This window comes from Erythranthe guttata, chromosome 12 (assembly GCF_056151865.1).
Source record: "Erythranthe guttata isolate IM_541 chromosome 12, IM_541, whole genome shotgun sequence".
Lineage (NCBI taxonomy): Eukaryota > Viridiplantae > Streptophyta > Magnoliopsida > Lamiales > Phrymaceae > Erythranthe > Erythranthe guttata.
In genome coordinates, this window is record NC_142544.1 from 20,653,359 (window position 1) to 20,673,986 (window position 20,628).

A 20,628-nucleotide genomic window follows, 5' to 3' on the forward strand; every position below is an offset into this window, starting at 1 on the left:
GGAATATCTGTACAGAGTGAGAACAATCCATACAACGAAAGAAATGATTGCAATTACAACAAACCAAAGAGTTTATTTCACAGAAAGTTCAATAGAGCTGACAAAAAAAAGTCGTTTGCACACGAGAAAAACACATACGAGAAGAATGAAATAGTTTGTGAAAGATGAAAAGGAAAAACATGTAAACAAATATACAACAACTGAAAAACCCCTGGTGGTGGTAAAATGGAACAAGTAGTGAGTGAATTACTGTGTTCACTACTCAACGAGGGGTGTTGATCGGATATATCATACGGCTATCCAAACTCTGCATTCCAGAATACTGTCCAGTACTGAAATCTTGACTTATCGGCACTGCGTATAGATCGGCTTGCTCGCTCGTTGACGGGGCACCTTGCTCTTCAGGTGGTTGTTGAGCCCAAGGATTTTTGCTGAACTTCCTTAAACCTTCAAGTTCCATAGCCACCTCTCTCATGGTCGGCCTCTCCTCACCCTCCATCTTCAAGCATCTCTTCACTAGCTGACCAGCTGCCTGGATTTGCTCAATACTCCCTTCTCTCATCACACGCGGGTCCACAACCTGGAACAAACGGTCCTCTTTCACCGACATGACGAAAAAAGTGGCAAGACTTTTTTCTTTATCGTTTTCCGTGTTCGATAGTGGCTTTCGCCCAGTCATCATCTCAGCAATAACCACTCCGAAACTGTAGACATCACTTTTTTCCGTGAGCTGGCTCGTGTGGAAGTACTCAGGGTCCAAGTAACCTAGTGTTCCTTGGACTAGAGTGGAGATCATTGTCTGGTCAATGGCAACCAATCTCGAAGCTCCGAAATCTGCAATCTTGGCGGTGTATTGTTCGTCCAATAGTATGTTTGGAGATTTGATGTCTCTGTGTATGACTGGCTTTTCGGCTGATGAATGGAGATATGCTAATGCACCGGCAGCCTCTGTCAGAATTCTCAAACGGCTGTCCCATGAAAACCAAGGCTTGTTCCCACTGTGGTGGATGTGGTGGAAGAGTGTGCCGTTGGAGACATACTCATACACCAATAAAGGAACTTCGGTTTCAAGACAACATCCTAGGAGTTTGACTACGTTGCGGTGGTTGACTTGAGTCAATATTACCATCTCGTTGATGAACTGTTCGATTTGAGTTTGATCCATAACGCGGGATTTTTTGATTGCGACAACTTGTTGGTCGGGGAATATTCCTTTGTAGACAATCCCGTAGCCACCGCGGCCTAGGATTCGATCTTCTGCGTAGTTGTTGGTGGCCTTTTCGAGTTCTTCGGATGTGAAGATCTTGGCTGATTTCATACTGTTCTCGTTTGAGGAGAGTTGTTGTTTGAGGAGGAAGCCGCCGTTTTGGTGGAAGAATTTTTCTTTTAGTTTCATGAGCTTTCGTTTCTTGATGCTGTATAATAGCACAGCCATTGCAGTTATGACGGCCAAGAAACCGAAACTAGTACCTGCAAATCATTATGTTTTATAAATTAAAATACAGGGTTTGAACAATAAAGAAGTTTGATTGTGATAAGTGATAAGCATCATATTCATATTCATACCTAATGTAAATGGCAAAACTGGAAAGACAGGATTCTTTTTGATGCAACCCTTGCCATCTTTTGTCCCATCGCCTTCATATCCCTTTTTGCAAGGACACGTATAACCTCCTAGAGTGTTATTACAAACCGCATTCGTATCACATGGATTATTCCGGCATTCGTCAATGTCTGCAAGAGAAAGCTCAAGCCATTTAACAAGCTTATAAGCAGACTGGAATATTCTATAATTATTCTTCAAATATATGATGATGATCATTTACTAACAGAGAAAAAGAATCAAACACAGCAAAAAGTGAAGTACCTGTGCAGCCTTCAGGAAGATATGGGTTCCCCTCGTATCCTTTAGTACAGTTACATCTATATCCTCCATGACCGGTATCAGAATCAACGCAAATGCTATTCTGAAAACATGTATAATCACTGGATTTCACAGCTTCACTGCAATTCTGTTTACCAATTGCCCACTCAAGAACCATAGGCACTTTATCAACTGCCTTGTCCCCAAATTTAGTATCGTTGAGGCCGACCGTAGTGAATCTGAAGCTGTCAGGATCTCCAAGAAAGGCAAACCCACAAGGGTTGAAGGACATAATATCAACGTGGTTGTTGAAAGAGTTAATGCTTACAACAAACTTCTTGAGACCCTTTGGGATGGCAGTTTGGCAACACCCAACACCAGAACATTTCCCTTCAACCAAATCCTCTCTGTTGGAACACACAGACACACACCCGTTTGTGAAATTACGTCCTTCCAGTCCAAATATTACCCCCAGTTCATCACACCCCAATACGGTGAACTTGTTTGCATCCGAAAAAGTAAAAGGCATACCCGAAAGATCGATGTCCGGAGGCTGGTTTTCGCTCGTGGTGTTACCTAGTTGGTTGTAGCATTTTTTGGCCACGAAGTTCTTGATTCTTACACTGTCATCTCTGATTTCGAGAATTTGTAGGTTGAATGTGGAGATGTAGGGCTTTGGAGGATCGAATGTATCGTCGCACTTGACATCGAACGATGGGTTTAATGAACAACCTGATCGTAAGCCAATGCCAAAAGGATATGGAATTGTTATGTTCCCACATTTCGACTCGCAATCGCCTGTTGCAGCCAAAGCCAATGGAACAACAGCAAGCCAAAACAAGAGAGAAAGGAAAGCATACTTCAGAGACATATTTCTGTTTGTCAACTGAAAATACAGATGGATGCCTTCATCTTCTTCTTCATAATTATAGTATATATCTCAATAATTATCAGCTTACAAAATCAGAATCATTTAATTTAATTGACCTTTTCTTTTATGAATTGATATATGAGTTGTGTGCAGCATTAAGTCATTAAATATTGTATTTGTGCAAACACCAACTGTTTTTCAGGAATCTAAAGGGGCATGAAATGGTGTAGTAGTGGCCATTGTATATGTTCTAATTACGACCATATCCATAAAAGACAACCCCATACTGATACATACATCATAGCAGATAAAACCTCCTTCTCCTCTTTCTTAACTGTGATAGAGTAATAACAAAGAAATTGAGGGGGTTGACTTGATTGATAACAAGAGCTGCATTTTTCATGTATAATATTACCAAGTCCTGGAAACTTACACATCATCTTCGTATTTTTCGACACTGATAATTTTCTTCGCCTATGTAATCACATACTAACGTGCGATACGTCACATATTAGTATAATTTGAACAAGTCATTCTGAATTTAAAATTATCGATCGAATTATTCGCATAATATTTTTTTTAATGAATATCAATGATGTAAATGGAAAATGAAGTTGCCATTGACCTGCAGGCTGTAACCACACTTGTTTGCAACCAAATCCCAACATCACATCAAATTGTCTACATCTCATTTTCATAAGTTATACGACCCATTCTAAAGCCGCAGAATGTGCTCACGACGAATAATCACGATTCTCCTGTCTTGTCCTGCTTGTTGATCATATTTGTTTTAAGTCAATTTTATATTTTTAAGATTGCTACCCTGGAATTTTGATGTAGTAGTTGACAAATGACAACAATCATTTTATTACACTACTCTTTGTTTGTTTATAACTAACTAATGAGGTGAACTTATAAAGTTCTTTCTTGCCTTTTCGTATTTCTCCTGTAATATAAAATACATATTAATATTGATTTAAGTGTTATTTTTGAGAAATGTCATTTTCAGAAATATTTTTAAAAATTGAAATCGGGATCTAATATGTATTTTAATTTCATTCCAAAACCATCTAATATGTATTTTAATCGGGATCTAATATGTATAAATATTTTCAGAAATATTTTTAAAAATAAAATATATTTATTGCCCACAAAATTAGATACACTCGGATGAAAATCGATAAAATCCAGATATATATTTTGAAACCATAATAATCCAATAAAATCACCTCAACCAGGCTCTAACTAATCTAATCCCAAGATATTGGAAAATTGGGCCTATCGATATGAAATGGATTTGGGCCAAATGGAAATGGGTTTAGCACGTTAGTTTTGATGTTAATTGGACTCGAGAGATATACCAAATAGGCAAACACACTAAAATTAATTATTTCACATTCATGGCAAAGGGGCCGGGGGTTCACTCCCAAAACCCTACTGCAAGGCGAAAACCACATTATATAAAGCACACAACACCACAACTCACCTCACTCATTCACACAACAGCCCACCTCAAACCCTTATTCATCTTCCACTAATACTGATACCCGCCTCTATCACTTGATAAACCCTAATTCCATTATCTGCGATTTTAATTCAAATTCGTACGTTTCTGTCCTCAATTTATCTCAATTCTTTCAGCATGACATCTGTTTTGTTTTAACTTTTTTTTTTCGACACGAATTAATGATTGTTTTGGATTATGATTGGTGAAGGTTGAAACCATGTCTGATGAGGATATGGAGGAGAAGGAGTTGGATCTCACCTCTCCTGAAGTAGTCACCAAATACAAATCCGCTGCCGAAATTGTTAACAGTAGGTGTTTTTTTGGCCTCATTTTTTCTGTGTGTAAATGTTAAATTGTGTTCAAAATTTTAATAAATTTATCGGAAATATTTAATCTCTAATTGTTTTTTGTTTTTGTGTGTGTTTCTTAGTTAACTTTTATGTTTTTCTGAAAATAGATTTCTTGAATTTGTGCAGAGGCACTTCAGTTAGTATTGTCTGAATGTAAACCGAAGGCCAAGATTGTTGACCTTTGTGAGAAAGGAGATGTTTACATCAGAGAGTGAGTAGTCTCAACATACCCTTTAATGAAAAAATGGACACTGAAAAATAACTTCTCAATATTATAGAGACAGATATATGAATTGTTCTTAAATCTTGTATCTGTAACAGACATTCTGGGAATATGTACAAGAATGTGAAGAAAAAGATAGAAAGGGGTGTTGCATTCCCAACTTGCATATCAGTTAACAATACAGTCTGCCATTTCTCCCCATTGGCCAGTGATGAGACCGTTTTGGAAGATGGAGATATTTTGAAAATGTATGTTTATAATCGAACCTTTGTGGATACAAAATGATTTTGGGACACATACTGTGTTTAATATATTTTTATTTGCATTCTTACCAATTATAAATTTTGATTGCCAGTGATATGGGCTGTCATATAGATGGCTTCATTGCTGTAGTTGCCCATACCCATGTACTTCAGCAAGGACCAGTCACAGGCAGAGCAGCTGATGTTATTGCTGCTGCAAATACTGCCGCTGAGGTTGCCTTGAGGCTTGTGAGGCCAGGGAAAAAGGTATATACTTCTTAATTCTTTGCTTGTTGTGTTAATGTGATTTTGTTCAGTATATATGCAGTGCGCAATTTTGTTCGTTATGGTTTATGAAGTTTGTGTACGAGCCTATAGTATATATTGAAATCATTAATCTGATACCTGAAGTAAATGTAAGTGTCAGTTAGGGGTAATTATTTGTTTGTTCCTTGCAACTGTATGGGACTATTGCAGTGGAGGTGTTAGATAGTCAATTTCTGGATAATGTTATAATAAGTTATCTTTTTTTGGAGTTCTTGATTATTCTTATAAAAGAGTTTATGCTATTGTTGTTCTTTCGCTGTTCATTTTAGCCACCCTATATGATGAACACTTTGAATTAGCTATGGGTTGATATCCATATGATGCTTTAGTCATAGTTACTCTGATAGGGGATGTCATTTGTTTGTATTTTAGTGCATATTTGATAGCGTCTAGTGTTATTTACATGATATTTCCCTATTTCCCTGTTGAGGTATGTAGGCAACTTTGCCGAGGTGATTGTCATTGTTAATCTCCTCTTTTTCCCTGTTGCCTATATTTATTGGCTATCTTGAACTTTTGGGATGGTGAATTATTTTTCCATCCCTTACTGGTTAGCCAACATTGCACATAATACTGAAATAACTTTAGGTTTATGATTAAGCGGTCACATTTGCCTTTTGCATTTCCACTGTCACTTCTGTTGAGATGTTGATCATCCTAATATTTTTGTTTTGATACATAGGCAACTTTGCCGAGGTGATTGTCATTGTTAATCTCCTCTTTTTCCCTGTTGCCTATACTGATTGGCCGGCATGAACTTTTTTGGGGTGGTGAATTATTTGCCTGCCCTTTCTTGTTCGCCAACATTGCACATTACACTTAAATAACTTTTGGTTTCTGATTAAGCTGTCTCATCTACATTCTGCAGTCCCACTTTCACTTATGTTTAAGATGTTGACAGTGCTAATGTTTTTGTCGAGATACGTAGGCAACTTTGCCGAGGTGATTGTCATTGTTAATCTCCTCTTTTTCCCTGTTGCCTATATTTATTGGTCGGTTGGAATTTGTTGGGGTGGTGAATTATTTTGCCAGCCCTTGCTTGTTGGCTAACATTGCACACAATACTTCAGTAACTTTTGGTTTCTGTTTAAGCTGTCACATTTACGTTTAGCATTTCCACTGTCACTTATGTTTAAGATGTTGGCAGTGCTAAATTCTTTTGTCGAGATACATAGGCAACTTTGCCGAGGTGATTGTCATTGTTAATCTCCTCTGTTTCCCTGTTGCCTATATTGATTGCCAGCTTTTATGTTCGGGATGTCAAATTGTTTTGCCAGCCCTTAATGGTTGGCTAATATTGCACATAATACTGAAATATCTTCTGTGTACTAATTAAGCATTTACATTTGCTTATGCATTTATTGTTTTTTTTTGTGTTCTTTCCAGATTATTTGTTTACAATAATCTAGTTTTACTTGAATTGAATATAGTTTTACTTGAAAGTCTAAAACCTGTCTTAGAAAGCAAGCATGATTCTCTACATGATGATAATACTCTTAGAGCGATGGAGTCTTCCAATGACGTTCTATATAGTCATAGTTACACTGATAGAGAATCATGTTTCCTTTACTCATAATTTTGGAAATTAATATTTTTTCATTCTTTAGTATTTGTTATCTAGATTGCTGGCACTTTTGTTACTAGTTAACAGAGCATGGTGTGGTGCGATGTTAGGCCAAATGCCTTGTGAATGGTTAATGTATAGTCTCTAACGCAGAATTAGCTCATATAATTTGGCATTGAGTTCAAATTCAAGAATGTAGTTGTTAACCAAGACAGTTGAAACATTATTTGTTATTTCTTGTTCTTATTGTATTAAATGTCGTATTTGTGATCGGTAATGCAATTTGTCTGGGTATCAATTGCTATTGAATATGCTAACAGTTCTTTTTTTCGTGGTTGGTAGAACAAGGATGTCACTGAGGCAATTCAGAAAGTTGCTGCTGCTTATGACTGCAAGATTGTTGAAGGGGTTCTAAGTCATCAAATGAAACAATTTGTGATTGATGGAAACAAGGTTGTATTAAGTGTGTCGGGCACTGATACAAGAGTTGATGAATCAGAATTTGAGGAAAATGAGGTGTATTCCATTGATATTGTTACAAGTACTGGTGAAGGCAAGGTAATTTTTCACCTTTTATTTCCACATCATTTCGTTCATGAAATTTGGTTGGGAGGTAGGTAATTAAATAATTATTCGGAATTTGCAGCCAAAATTATTGGATGAGAAACAGACGACAATCTATAAAAGAGCAGTTGACAAGAATTATCACCTAAAGATGAAAGCATCCCGATTCATATTCAGCGAGATAAGTCAGAAGTTCCCAATCATGCCATTTTCTGCAAGGTGTGTTATATTTACACTTTCATGCCTTCTTGAGGCATATGAAACTAGTGGGGACTATTTCCCTTTATGCTAAAGTAATGAGTAGGATGATTGTGTAACAGGGCTTTGGAAGAGAAGCGTGCTCGTTTGGGTCTAGTAGAATGCGTAAATCATGATCTTTTACAGCCATATCCTGTACTTCATGAGAAGCCTGGTACTGGTTTTTTATGTTGTTTTGCGTCTGATTTATACCCAATTATTTTATTTTCATTGCTAAAGTCAAAAACGTATTGGCAGGGGACCTAGTTGCTCATATCAAGTTTACTGTATTGCTAATGCCAAATGGGTCGGATCGAGTCACAACTCATCCTCTACAAGAGCTACAACCCACAAAAACAGTTGATGATCCGGAGATTAAAGCCTGGTTAGCATTAGGTACTAAAACGAAGAAGAAAGGTGGTGGGAAGAAAAAGAAAGGTGCGCTCAGAATCATTATTTCACCCTAGTATTTTTTGTGTTCAGGCTTGTTGATAAAACAAAATGTTGTTTGCAGGTAAGAAAGTGGAAAAATCCGAGGAAGCAGCTGATGCTGAGCCTATGGACACTGGTGCAGCTTCTCAAGAATGATGAAAAATCAGTTTTTATTTGTATTTCAACCATGAAATTTTGGCCGATACCTTGTATTGGGTTTTGCTGTGAGTCGTGAAATGTGAATTCTTAAAAATACTATCAGATGCGTCTTGTAATATTGTACACAGCTTTGTTGACTTGTGTATTTATTTAGTTTTAGATACAAAAAAGAAACTAACAGCTATCTAAATGGTTGATCATCACAATTGAAATTTTAGAATCATTGAACATATGCTTTCGCATGACAATAAATATTCAAACGCTGGTTACAACGATTGGGTAGTAGATGGTTATGGATGAAAAAAGTGATGCCAATTTTATTACACCATTTAGTAATCCGTTACTTTTTTTAAAGAACATTTCAATCAACCTGTTATTCTCAACAACAAATAGACCTTCCTTAGTAAATTAGTTAATGATACATCAAACGTGGCTGTAGTTTGTATAGGGAGACATCAAATAAGATGGTTTCACACATATTAGCAGACACCAATGACGAATAATGCATAAATGAATATACACCCATACTTGAGATGTGATTATTGGCTAACAAATTGCACTGTTAAAAGTATTATTAGCGATATTGAATAGAATATGCAATACCTTTCTTTTTTATAAAAATTATAATATATTTTTCCATCTAAATTTCGCAAAACAAAATGGTAGCATATAAATACGGAAATTGAGGAACAGATAGGATAAACAGTAATCCATTATGAATCATTTGTGAATTGTGGCAGCCCAGAAACCATGTTAGGCCCATTCATTAAAGATAAAAGGGCTGCTATAAATAATAAATCAAACCCTAGGGTTTTATCATTGCCAGTAGTATTCAGCACAAACTTTACCATCTAGGGTTCTGAAAGGCGCGGAGACATTCGGAGTTTCTCTTTCTTCTGAACAATGAGGGCTAAGGTATGAGATGCCCTGAGTTCTACTACGCTTATACTAATTTGATTGTATTTTTACTGTAATAAATAATTAAGTTATTCTAATTTTTGGGTTACAGTGGAAGAAGAAGCGTATGAGGAGATTGAAGAGGAAGCGCCGAAAGATGAGGCAGAGATCTAAGTAATCTCCTTTTTTTTTTCAGTTTGGCGTTTCTAGCTTTTCCTTTTTTATTTATTTATTTATATCTATGCTGCTTTCGATTTCGTGAATTTTGATATGTAGCACTACTTTGTTATATTTCAGAACTACATTTTGTGGATGAACTATTTAATCAGTTGAATTTATTGTCATTATTGAGTTTAACTTTTGTTCCTTACATTCCCGATTTTGCTTTGTTGGTGATATCATCATCATATATATGTATCTGAATTATGACTGCGATGATTAATTTTATATTTTGATACCACTGTGATTTGATTTCTCCTAGAAAGCGGTCATGTTTAGAATTATGACAATTTTTTTTTGAATAAGTTGTCTTTGCCGTGTCCTTTTTAATGGAACTAGTAGATGTGTTCAGTGTCCTCAGTGTGGACGAGAGTATATAGGATATTAATCCTGTGCTTGGATTAGGCTTTGTTCTCTTTTGATCAAGATGGAGCTGTGAATTATACTCTTTGTAAGAGACTTGTCATACATATGGAATTTGCTGCATTTTTTATTTTTCTGCAAGCAAATTTAGATTGAAGATGAATTTGCTTTATGCTACTTTAGATTTAGACCAAAATTTGCTTCATGCTACTTCTACATTAGTGTTGAGTCATTTCAGCATTTGAGGGCACTATCTTTAGATGAAGATTAGTTGTGGCCTAGTTATTTTGCTCCTCTGATCTTACATGCTCTAATATATTCCACTTTTTTTATTTTGACAATCAAATATGCCAAAGCTGGTAGCTTTTAATAATTTGAATTCTACATGTTTATTGATTATTTATATTTTTAATATGTAACATTCATTATTTCTGCCATTATTGGACAACTTTTCTCAATGTAGATTACTATCTATCTAAATAAAATACACGTATTTTCTTGAGATTTGTTTGCCAACTTGTCTAATTTTAGTAGGATTGTACTATTTAGCGTCACCTTCTCGCCAATTAATAAAGAAAGAAGGGCATGTAGAATTAAGTTAATCATCATAACCAAAGAAAATGAAATTAGACATTTGATCAAGTTGGTTGTAAAGTTAATGATTTTGTATACCATTATTCTTCTTCTCTAATAAATAATCAACATATATAAATTGGTAGGTTCCTTAGTTTTTTCAGTCAATCAAGAAAGGGAAGTGGACAATCCACTACTGGAAACGTAGTTTGACACGCCTTTGTGATGACTCCGTAATATCAAATAGAAAAATCAAATAAAAGGGTTTCTAGTTATAATAATAAGTAGATGCTAATTAGTCCAAGTAATAATTAAACAAGATGAAGTTTCCTTATGCTCCCAAATATGGAGTATGCACATGCAATTGATTTATGAACTGCGATTAAGTGAACTTTATAAGTTAGGTAAGCTCACCAAATCTGTACTAAGCACCATTAACAACAACTTTTGACATCATAATGTTATTTCTATTAAATTTGTTAGACATGTGTATGGAAAGGATAAGGAAGTCGATTGGTCGAAGAGAGAGAGAGAGAGAGAGAGTAGGGAAAGAAGCCAACTCACACAACACAACACATTATTTATATAATAATAATAATAATAATGTATAGCAGCCAAAAAAAAAAAAAAAAAATGGAAGTCAGTCTTTTGTTTGATTCTATGTCACACAGTGCATAAGAATAGCTCCCAAAGTCAATCCCATGCTATAAAAAATAAAAACAACGCAGGGCGGTGTGGCCCACAGTAAGCGCGTTGAATACTCTTATGTCTGTACAAAATCCCCTTGTCTATTATTATTACACAGAAAAACATATACATATTTTTGTTTTTTAATCTTGGTACAACTCCTTCTTCCAACTATTCCCTCTTTCTGTGTCTTCCCTAAATCTCAAGTTATTCAATTCCAAGAAAGGCGTTGTTGTTGTTGATGGATTATATTCCCACAATACATTCATCACTTATGGGTGTTTCTTGCAACTTGCTACAATTATGAAAATCCACCTCCTCTCTTCTCTTTTTTTCATGTTCTTGTTCCATCAAATCTTGTCTTGTGTTATTCTGGGTGTTTCTGGACAATGCCTCAATGATCAAAGGTCTTTGTTGCTGCAGTTGAGGAACGACCTTGTCTTCAATCCCGCCTTCTCCACCAAGCTTGTGCAATGGAACCAGAGTGTTGACTGCTGCAAATGGAATGGCGTACTGTGCGATACTAATTCTGGAGGACGTGTCATCTCTTTGGAATTGGACAACGAGTCCATTTCCGGTGGCATCCATAATTCAACTGCTCTTTTCGGCCTTCGATACCTTGAAAAGCTCAATTTGGCATTCAACAGCTTTGCAAGTATTCCAATTCCAAAGGGGCTTCAAAATCTCACCAATTTGGCGTACCTTAATCTGTCGAATGCTGGTTTTGGTGGGCAGGTTCCTGTTGAGATTTCCACAATGACTAGTTTGGTTAGTCTTGATCTCTCCAACTTGTTTTCAGGCGCTGATCCCATTAAACTCGAGAATCCTAATTTGAGGACCCTTGTTCGGAATCTTACAGGGCTCACTGAGCTTTATCTTGATAATGTCAATATTTCAGCTCAAAAAAGTGACTGGGGTCTAGCCTTGTCTTCTTCTCTACCCAAATTAACGAATTTGAGCTTGCGCAGCTGTCTTCTTTCCGGCCCTTTGGATTCTTCTCTTTCGCACCTTCATTCTCTTTCGGTTATCCGGCTCGACGGCAACAATCTGTCAACAACAGTTCCAGACTTCTTTGGTACTTTCTCCAATTTGACGATTTTAACCCTCAGCAGTTGCTCGCTCGAAGGTCCCTTTCCCGAGACTATCTTTCAGGTACCCACTCTACAGAGACTGGATTTATCAAGAAATATATTGCTCAGCGGTACCATATCACATTTTATTCCTAACAGTTCTTTAACGACTGTGGTCCTTAGCTACAGTAACTTCTCGGGTTCATTACCAGATTCTGTTAGCAATCTTGAGATGCTGTCCAGAATAGACCTGTCCAATTGCCAGTTCAGTGGATTGATTCCATCCTCACTGGACAAACTAACCCAACTCGTTTATCTGGATTTCTCGTTTAACTCCTTCACTGGTCCAATCCCACTGTTTCATAGGGCCAAGAAACTCTCTTATATAGACCTCAGTCGTAATTCTCTTACAGGCTCTCTTTCTTCTGTTCATTTTGACGGACTCTCGAGTCTAGCAAATATAAATTTAGTGTTGAATTTACTCAATGGGAGCATTCCTTCGTCTTTATTCGCCCTCCCTTCACTACAGAAACTTCAGCTTTCCAACAACAGATTTAGTGGCAAAGTCGAGGATTTTTCGACGTCGAATTCTAATCTCGACACACTAGATTTGAGCAGTAACCGCCTGGAAGGTTCTATCCCGAAATCTTTCTTCCAACTTGAACGGCTGAATGTCCTCTCACTTTCTTCAAACTCGTTCAATGGAACTGTGAAGCTGGAAAAGATTCAAATGCTTCGCAACCTTACAAGACTAGAACTTGGGCACAACAATTTATCAGTTGATGCAAGGACCACTAGTTTATTCCAATTTCCCCAGCTAAGCAGGTTAAATCTAGCTTCTTGCAAATTGTCAGAGTTTCCCAATTTGGCGAACCAATCCAAACTGACAGTTTTGGATCTTTCGAACAACCTTATTAAGGGAGATATACCGAGTTGGATTTGGAATATTGGGAATGGAGGACTCTCCCAGTTGAATCTTTCCTATAATCTCCTTACAGGTTTCCAAAAGCCTATTAATATGCCTTCTTCTCTAGGTGTACTTGACCTACACTCAAATAGGCTCCAAGGTGAGTTTCCATTGCCCTCAGTAGCATCTATCTATGTAGATTACTCGAGCAATAACTTTCAAGAGACGATTCCGCTTAACATTGGCACCTTCACTTTCTATGCTCTATTCTTCTCTCTTGCAAACAATGGATTTACAGGAACAATTCCTCAATCTCTTTGCAATTCAACTTACCTTCAAGTTCTAGACTTTTCCAACAACAAGCTCAATGGTAGTATACCACTTTGCCTGCTGGAGAATCTCACTAGTCTGGGGGTTTTGAATCTCGGGAGAAATCATATCGCTGGTGATATACCGGATACATTTTCTGTCAACTGCAGTCTCAAGACTTTGGACCTCAGTAATAACAACATAGGGGGGAATATTCCACCGTCCTTAGCCAATTGCAGATCTTTAGAGGTTGTGAATGTTGGGAACAACAACTTTGATGATGGATTCCCGTGCATGCTTAAAAATTCATCCAGCTTGCGTGTTCTTGTTCTGCGCAACAACACATTTCACGGTGAACTAAGATGTTCTATGGACAAAGAGAGTTGGTCGAATCTTCAGATTATCGACATAGCTTCCAATAACTTCAGCGGTGAACTATACCCAAAATACATCACGAGTTGGAAAGGAATGATGCTAGACAATGATGCACAGCCGAGGCGCAACCACCTACGCTTTGCGTTTCTGAATCTGAGTAACTTCTACTACCAGGACACAGTGTCGGTGACCATGAAAGGCCTGGAACTGGAGCTTGTCAAGATTCTGACAGTCTTCACAGCCATTGATTTTTCTTGCAATAACTTGAGCGGGGAGATACCTGAAACAGTTGGAAACCTCAGTTCACTTTACGTACTCAACTTATCTCACAATGCTCTGTCAGGCGTAATTCCAAGCTCTGTTGGAAACTTGAAACAGCTAGGATCGCTGGACCTCTCTACGAACCAGCTAACAGGGGAAATACCAAACGAACTCACAAGTCTCACGTTTCTTTCGTTCTTGAATCTGTCCTACAATAATCTAGTTGGGATGATCCCAACAGGTACTCAAATTCAAACGTTTTCTGCAGAAAGCTTTGCAGGAAATCCAGGGCTATGCGGGTTTCCTCTTAACACGAAATGTGGCTCTAATCGGCCGGATTCAGAATCAGTGGCAAGCTTGAAAAGGATAGAATTTGATTGGCAATCCATATTCACAGGTGTTGGATATGGGTTGGGAGCGGCGTTAGTAATTGCTCCTCTTGCATTCTGCAAGGAATGGAGGGAAGAGTGCAACGATAAATTCGATAAATTTGTGAAGCAGATGTTTCCGAGATACGGATTCAGTTACATAAGGTATGATGGAAAGGTTGAGGCGGTGGAAAAAGTCGAAGATGGGATGACAGATGATGATGATGATGAAGACGAAGATGAAGAAGAAGACATTGGAGATGGATTAAGTAGGGGAAAGTACTGTGTATTTTGCACAAAAATGGACATTCAAATAAAGAAGGCGATGCACAATCCAAAATGTACATGTCATTTCTCGTCTCCCCCTACAGCATCTTCTTCTTCTTCTTCATCTTTACTAGTAAAATATCACTAGAACTATGGAATATATTTCATTTGTATAGAGATACAGATTACAGAGTCAGAAACAAAAATATTCTTTGAGATGTTTATGTAAGCTGAATTGATTACTTTGGTGAATATATACTGGAAACAAAAACAAAAAAAACGAAATGTTTTGGTAATGATGAGTCAGGTGAGTGAGTAATTATGTCGAACACCTGGTGCTCAAATATTGTTTCATGTAAGAGTTGTTTGAAGATGATGTAGAAAGAATAGACTCATATTATGAAAAATGAAAAGAAAAGGGAAAAAGGGGAAAAAGAAGAAAGAAAGATTGTGATGCATTTGGTGTTGGTCAAGAATCGTACCTGGTATTGAACAGAGAATGGTGAGTTGGTAGTACTAGACAAAGTAGAGTAGTGGGCTAGTGGGCTTCTCATGATGATATTAATTATTGGGCTTAATCTCCAATTCAACTGGATCATCACTTTCAGATCCATTTCCCGACTAATTGTCTTATTTCTCAACCAGATCCATTTTTTTTTTAAATAACTCTCGTATTAATATGTAACTTAAATTAAAGGGTTTATTAGGGATAACCCCTTGTTCATATTTTCTAATGAGGTAGATCCAATTTTTTTTCCCCTTTTTGAGATAGACCCAATTTTGCCAACTTGGCAAAATATATTATATGATTTTCCTTTAATACCCCTGTTTTATTTTTAAACGGCATTTATTTCCTTTACTACGTGATTTGAGATTTGCTGATACGTTGCCTAAAATCACGGAATAAAATTACGTGAGATCATTATATCAAATCGTGTACAATATTTTTCGAAGGTTCTCTTCAGCGTTCCAGTGGTTTTTTATCGTCTTTGAAGATATCTGCACCGTCGTTGAAATAGGATCGAATTTGAGCGTTCGTTGTTGGACGTTGTTAACCGGGTACGAATGCGTTATTCGTTTTTATTTTTCGCTCAATGTCTAGGGTTGTCGATTACGGTGGTTAGAAATTTTTAAGAGTTGTGTTGATACTTGATTCTATTAAGTAGAACGTTTTTTAACAAAATTATTCCGTCATATATACATCGTTATTTTTGGCGGATGATGTTTGTTTGGAAGATGATTGACAGAGTTAGATGAGGATGGTTCACGCATATCGGACCAGAGTTGTTTTATATGAACATCGTAGTTGGTTTACGCATTAATTGAAATAACTGTCCGCTGACGTGGAGTTCATGAGTCTGATCCCGGTCGATAGTTAGTTTATTTGTTTATAACAGCGGATTTGAGGACGCTGGGTAGTACATTAAAATATATTTCGTAGTAATTTTTAAGTTATCATATGAATTTTGCATTTTAAGTTTATTTTTGATCATATTAATATATTTTTTAGTATTCTGCATTTTTAATGTCGTATCATATTAATATATACATCGTTATTTTTGGCGGATGATGTTTGTTTGGAAGAGGATTGACAGAGTTAGAAGAGGATGGTTCACGCAGATCGGACCAGAGTTGTTTTATATAAGCTTCGTAGTTGGTTTATGCAATAATCGGAATAATTGTCCGCTGTGGTCGAGTTCATGTTTTTTATCCCGATCGATAGTTGGTTTATTTGTTTATAACAGCCGATTTAAGTGTGCTGGGTAGTACATTAAAATATAGTTCGTAGTCTTTTTTAAATTAGCGTATGAATTTTGCATTTTAAGTTTATTTTTGATGATATTAATGTATTGTCATTCAAATGTATTTGCAGTCTATTTAATCATTTTTTAGTATTCTGCATTTTTAATTTTGTTTCATGATTTTAGGTTTTTTCGATGGTGAATTTCGTACGGATTTTGTTGAGGTTTGGTGGGTTGGGTTGGTTGCTATAAAGAGGTGTTTACGATGTAATGGCTCGGTAACTTCGGTTAAGTTTTAAACCGTTGTAATACAGTAGTATACTATTATGAATACCGTATGATACTACCATTATCATTTTATTGTACTATTATGAGATTATTAATGTACTAGAGTTTTAACTCGACATATTGGTTTGATTGTGTTATGATGTGTTTTATGTATTTTATCAAAACCCTAGATTGAAATTATGAGATTATTAATGTACTATTTTATTGGTTATGTTGGAATACTTTACCTTGGTGTTGTTCTCAATGTTCTTGTCATTTCAGTGGTATATTATTTGTAACACAATTCATATCACTACTATAACCGTAATATACTATCATAGCAGATCAATGTACTATATTGAAATTATTAATATACTATGTGGTTGAATAATACGGGATCCATAGTCGATTAACGAGATCCATAGTCGAATTAGATCAATAAGATAGTCTATTACATGATATAAAGAAAATTACCCTAATTGATTAGTATTTCAAACAAACATATTATTCAGTTTCCATATATATTATTATTTTTCACATATATTATTATTTACCTTAATCGTTTTCATATAATAAGGAAAACTACTCTAATTGATTAGTATTTCAAACAAACATATTATTCAGTTTCCATATATATTATTATTTTTTCAATAGTCAATTAACTAAACCCATAGTCGAATTAGATACATGGGATAGTCTATTAAAAGATATGAGATAGTCTATTAATTTTAAAACACAAATCCGCCGCCGTCACTTCTCAAATCTAGGGTTTTGACGATTCTTCGGCCCATAGTCGATTAACGAGATCCATAGTAAAATTATACTAGTGGGATAGTCTATTAAATGATATGTGATAGTATATTAATACAGATGTAATTCGACTATGCATCTCGTTAATCAACTATGGGCCGAAGAATTATCAAAACCCTAGATTTGAGTAATCCTAGATTTGAGTAACCCTAGATTGGAGCAGTGACGGCGACGGCGACGGCGGCGGCCAACGACGATATCACTTCTGGTGGATGTCCTGCCAATCAATTGTTGCAATATCACTGATTTAGTGCTCGAATTCGGTATGCGATTATAACAGATCTGCAATTACGTACACAAACGTGATAGTCGATTTAGCCAAAACATATCAACAAATCGATGGATGATAGCGATTCAGCGAGTGGCGACGACGTACCTACGACAACTTGCTCGGAGTGCACGAAAATCGTCGTTTCACGGCAGTGAGACGTCTTCCCCTTTCAATCAGCCGTACCGGGAAGTTGTTATGGGAGGTTTTGCAGTTTATTCGATAGTGGGTTTGGGATGATAGTGATTTAACGGGAAAATATGAAGGGATTTGATTTTATTTCAAAAGGTAAAGTAACGGGTTTTGTGGCATTTGATTGAGGGTAATTATGTAATTATGAAAAGTTTGGGCTGTTATCAAAATGGCAAATATAAATTTGGGTCTACCCCTATTATTTGAATGTTTAAGGGGGTTATATCTAATAGACCCTAAATTAAATCCCGTAATTTAAAAAAAAAATGTAACTTAAATATAAAACACCAACCTGAAAATGTACAATGATCATTTAAGAAGAAACCCAAAAATCTTGCTAAAAAAATGTGACTAGGGGTATATATGTCCCTAAAAGGAAAAAAAAGATTAAAGGGATGACGGAGTCAAACTCGTGAGTCAGAGAGGGAGGCAGGTGGATTGACCCCAGCTCTACAAAGGGGACAAGTGGAACGAGTGATGAGCCACTTGTCAACGCAGTCGGAGTGAAAACCATGGCGGCAGAGTGGCAAAACCTTGACCTTGTCGCCCTCTTGAAACATGCTCAAGCAAATGGCGCAGTCGGCCTCGGCTGGTTCTGGGATCGGCTTCTTGTTCTTGCAGCAGCTGGTTGAGCCGTAGGAGAAAATGGGCAAACTTCCAATGGTGGCAGGGTCAAGGCCCGCCGTCCGAGGAGGAGGAGGTGCAGGTGGAGTGTTGGAATTGGGAGGAGTTTGGTGGCGGGTGCATATGTAAAGAAAGTAAAGGGAAAAGAAGGTGAAGAAGAAGAAGAAGAATAAGAAGAGTGCACCAAGAAGTGGGCTCTTGCCATCAATCTTTTCTTTTAGGTCTGTGAAATGAAGAGCCTCGAAATTCTCCGATGCCATTCTATCTATCTATGTCAACACATTTCACTCGATCCAGAAATCAAACCCAAATTAAAGAAGATAGACACTCGATCGGCCTCGTGTTTTTTCACAACGATAATAATAATAGTTGTAATAATAAAATAAAATAATATATATAGCTGGACGAAAAGCGTTTTGAATACGACGACATAAATGTGAGATTGGATACTGCTTTTATTGTAAAGCAACAATATTGATTTTATGCTTATCAATTTCACTTTTCATCTTTACTTTCTTTCTTTCTTCCTTCCTTTCTTTCTTTTTTTAAAAAAAAAAAAAAAGGAAATTAAGATTAATTATCCAGTGCTGTCTTTTATGGTTCTTTTTGGGGCGTGTGAAGAAGAAGAACAAGACAATAAATCTTAGCAGCTTGCGTTCCGATGACGACATGATTGTATCGGAAATTAATAATTTGTACGTCCAACTGGATTTGTATTTCATACCATTTTCGATATTAATTTTTAACAACTAATTTTGTGAGGTTAATTACCATTTATTAATTACTAATTACTACCCCAATATAATAGATCAGAAACGAAAATAAAGCACGCGCGTATTACAAAATACAAAATAATTAAAGATGCTTGATTTTTTCAAATTGAGGTATTACTCCACAATTATCAGAACCTAGCTACATATTAATTAGAGAGAAATATAAACATAGAATATTAATTAATAAATAATACTATTAATTACCAAGAAATAAAGGCATGGATGGATGGACGATCGATCAGCTTAGTAGGTTGAATGAAAGCATGCATAAATAAATATATATAGTTCATGAGTAGTAGTGGTGGTCTGATCTCCGGGCTGCACCATACATCTCGTCCTCCCATGATGAGTAATTATAATTATCCTCGTCAAAAGGGAGATGGAGATCATCATTATCATTATTATCATTAATTAATAATGAAGAAGAACAATTATTAATATTATTATTATTAATAACAGTTAAATTATAATTAGTGGGATCAGCATTAAGGGTGGTGGTGGTGGTGATATTATCGATCATGGAGTGGTGAAGCCATATCTGATTTTGTAGAAACTTGACGTACTGTATGGCTTCTTCAAGCATCGACACTGTGTCCATTTTCGAGCCACCTGGTACCAGGCTTTGCAATATCTTGAACCTCTCACTTATCCTGTGCCGCCGCTGCCTCGCCGCCACACTCTGAGGGTCTGTCGACAGCTTCCCCCCTCCATTCACCTTATTCTTCTTCTTCTTCTCCTTCTCCTTCTCCTTAGCGGCCGCAGCGGCGATTACTGAACTTGACTCGCAGGAACTAGGGTTTGACAAGGACGAATATGAATCCATTATATATATTTCTTGAGGGTTTCAATTACTTTCAAACATATAAATGTGCAGATTCTCGTTGAGAGGTAAAGTTACATATATATATGGGGTAAAATAAAATGGCAGTTAAGCATGTCATATTGTGATCATACATATATATACATAGCTAGTGAGATATTTCTTTTTTCTTTTTCTTTTTTGTGGTTTCAGTTAACCGAAATGTTCAGCGTCGTTTCAATTATACTAATATCGTTTTGACTTAGAACGTAATTTTGACCCTTCTCTACTTAGAATTTGGTTAAATTCAAAAGACAGAAACTGTAGTACTTTGAGTTAGCTTTCTTATCCAATTTGAATCAGCTAGATTGGATGTTGGGCGATAAAGTTACACATAAATGAGTTACATTTTAAATTTTACATATAATTTAAAACATCAAAGTTGTGAGCAATGTTCATTGGTTCATGCATAACTTTCTAAACCGATATCCAATCTTGGTGATTCAAGTTATATTAG

General features: G+C 36.5%; 3 protein-coding genes across 4 annotated transcripts; 2 read left to right on the forward strand and 1 right to left on the reverse strand.

Annotated features, from left to right (window-relative positions):
- Window positions 1-53: 53 nt before the first annotated feature.
- Window positions 54-3,576, reverse strand: LOC105970035 (wall-associated receptor kinase 5-like). Its single transcript, XM_088826110.1, has 3 exons — window positions 1,868-3,576; window positions 1,567-1,734; window positions 54-1,470 (listed from the first exon to the last, which is right to left on the reverse strand). Exons 1-3 carry the CDS (start codon window positions 2,733-2,735, stop codon window positions 263-265), a joined length of 2,244 nt encoding a protein of 747 aa, XP_088682236.1. The 5' UTR covers window positions 2,736-3,576; the 3' UTR covers window positions 54-262.
- Window positions 3,577-4,140: 564 nt separating this feature from the next.
- On the forward strand, window positions 4,141-9,594 carry LOC105970034 (ERBB-3 BINDING PROTEIN 1). Of its 2 annotated transcripts, XR_016035079.1 has the most exons (12): window positions 4,141-4,339; window positions 4,451-4,550; window positions 4,719-4,803; window positions 4,914-5,063; window positions 5,171-5,324; window positions 7,291-7,506; window positions 7,595-7,731; window positions 7,833-7,924; window positions 8,008-8,187; window positions 8,264-8,419; window positions 9,007-9,255; window positions 9,350-9,594. XR_016035079.1 is itself a non-coding variant. In XM_012994810.2 (10 exons), the coding sequence occupies exons 2-10, from the start codon at window positions 4,460-4,462 to the stop codon at window positions 8,335-8,337; spliced, it is 1,179 nt and encodes a 392-aa protein (XP_012850264.1). In that variant the 5' UTR covers window positions 4,141-4,339; window positions 4,451-4,459; the 3' UTR covers window positions 8,338-8,477. The 2 variants fall into 2 exon arrangements, 1 of the variants encoding a protein (XP_012850264.1); XM_012994810.2 differs by lacking the exons at window positions 9,007-9,255; window positions 9,350-9,594 and having other exon boundaries at window positions 8,264-8,477.
- A 1,413-nt stretch (window positions 9,595-11,007) lies between these two features.
- LOC105970118 (receptor-like protein 7) lies at window positions 11,008-14,878 on the forward strand. Its single transcript, XM_012994911.2, has one exon. It carries the CDS (start codon window positions 11,383-11,385, stop codon window positions 14,782-14,784), a length of 3,402 nt encoding a protein of 1,133 aa, XP_012850365.2. The 5' UTR covers window positions 11,008-11,382; the 3' UTR covers window positions 14,785-14,878.
- Window positions 14,879-20,628: the final 5,750 nt, after the last annotated feature.

Bases quoted from the DNA above. Each gene is read 5' to 3' on its own strand.
- LOC105970035 (XM_088826110.1), bottom strand. From the start codon at position 2,735: ATGTCTCTGAAGTATGCTTTCCTTTCTCTCTTGTTTTGGCTTGCTGTT. The intron at 1,735-1,867 runs GTACTTCACTTT...TTTCTCTTGCAG, and splicing joins TCTTCCTGAAGGCTGCACAG to ACATTGACGAATGCCGGAAT. The intron at 1,471-1,566 runs GTATGAATATGA...AATGATTTGCAG, and splicing joins AGTTTTGCCATTTACATTAG to GTACTAGTTTCGGTTTCTTG.
- LOC105970034 (XM_012994810.2), top strand. From the start codon at position 4,460: ATGTCTGATGAGGATATGGAGGAGAAGGAGTTGGATCTCACCTCTCCT. The intron at 4,551-4,718 runs GTAGGTGTTTTT...GAATTTGTGCAG, and splicing joins CGCTGCCGAAATTGTTAACA to AGGCACTTCAGTTAGTATTG. The intron at 5,325-7,290 runs GTATATACTTCT...CGTGGTTGGTAG, and splicing joins TTGTGAGGCCAGGGAAAAAG to AACAAGGATGTCACTGAGGC.
- LOC105970118 (XM_012994911.2), top strand. From the start codon at position 11,383: ATGAAAATCCACCTCCTCTCTTCTCTTTTTTTCATGTTCTTGTTCCAT.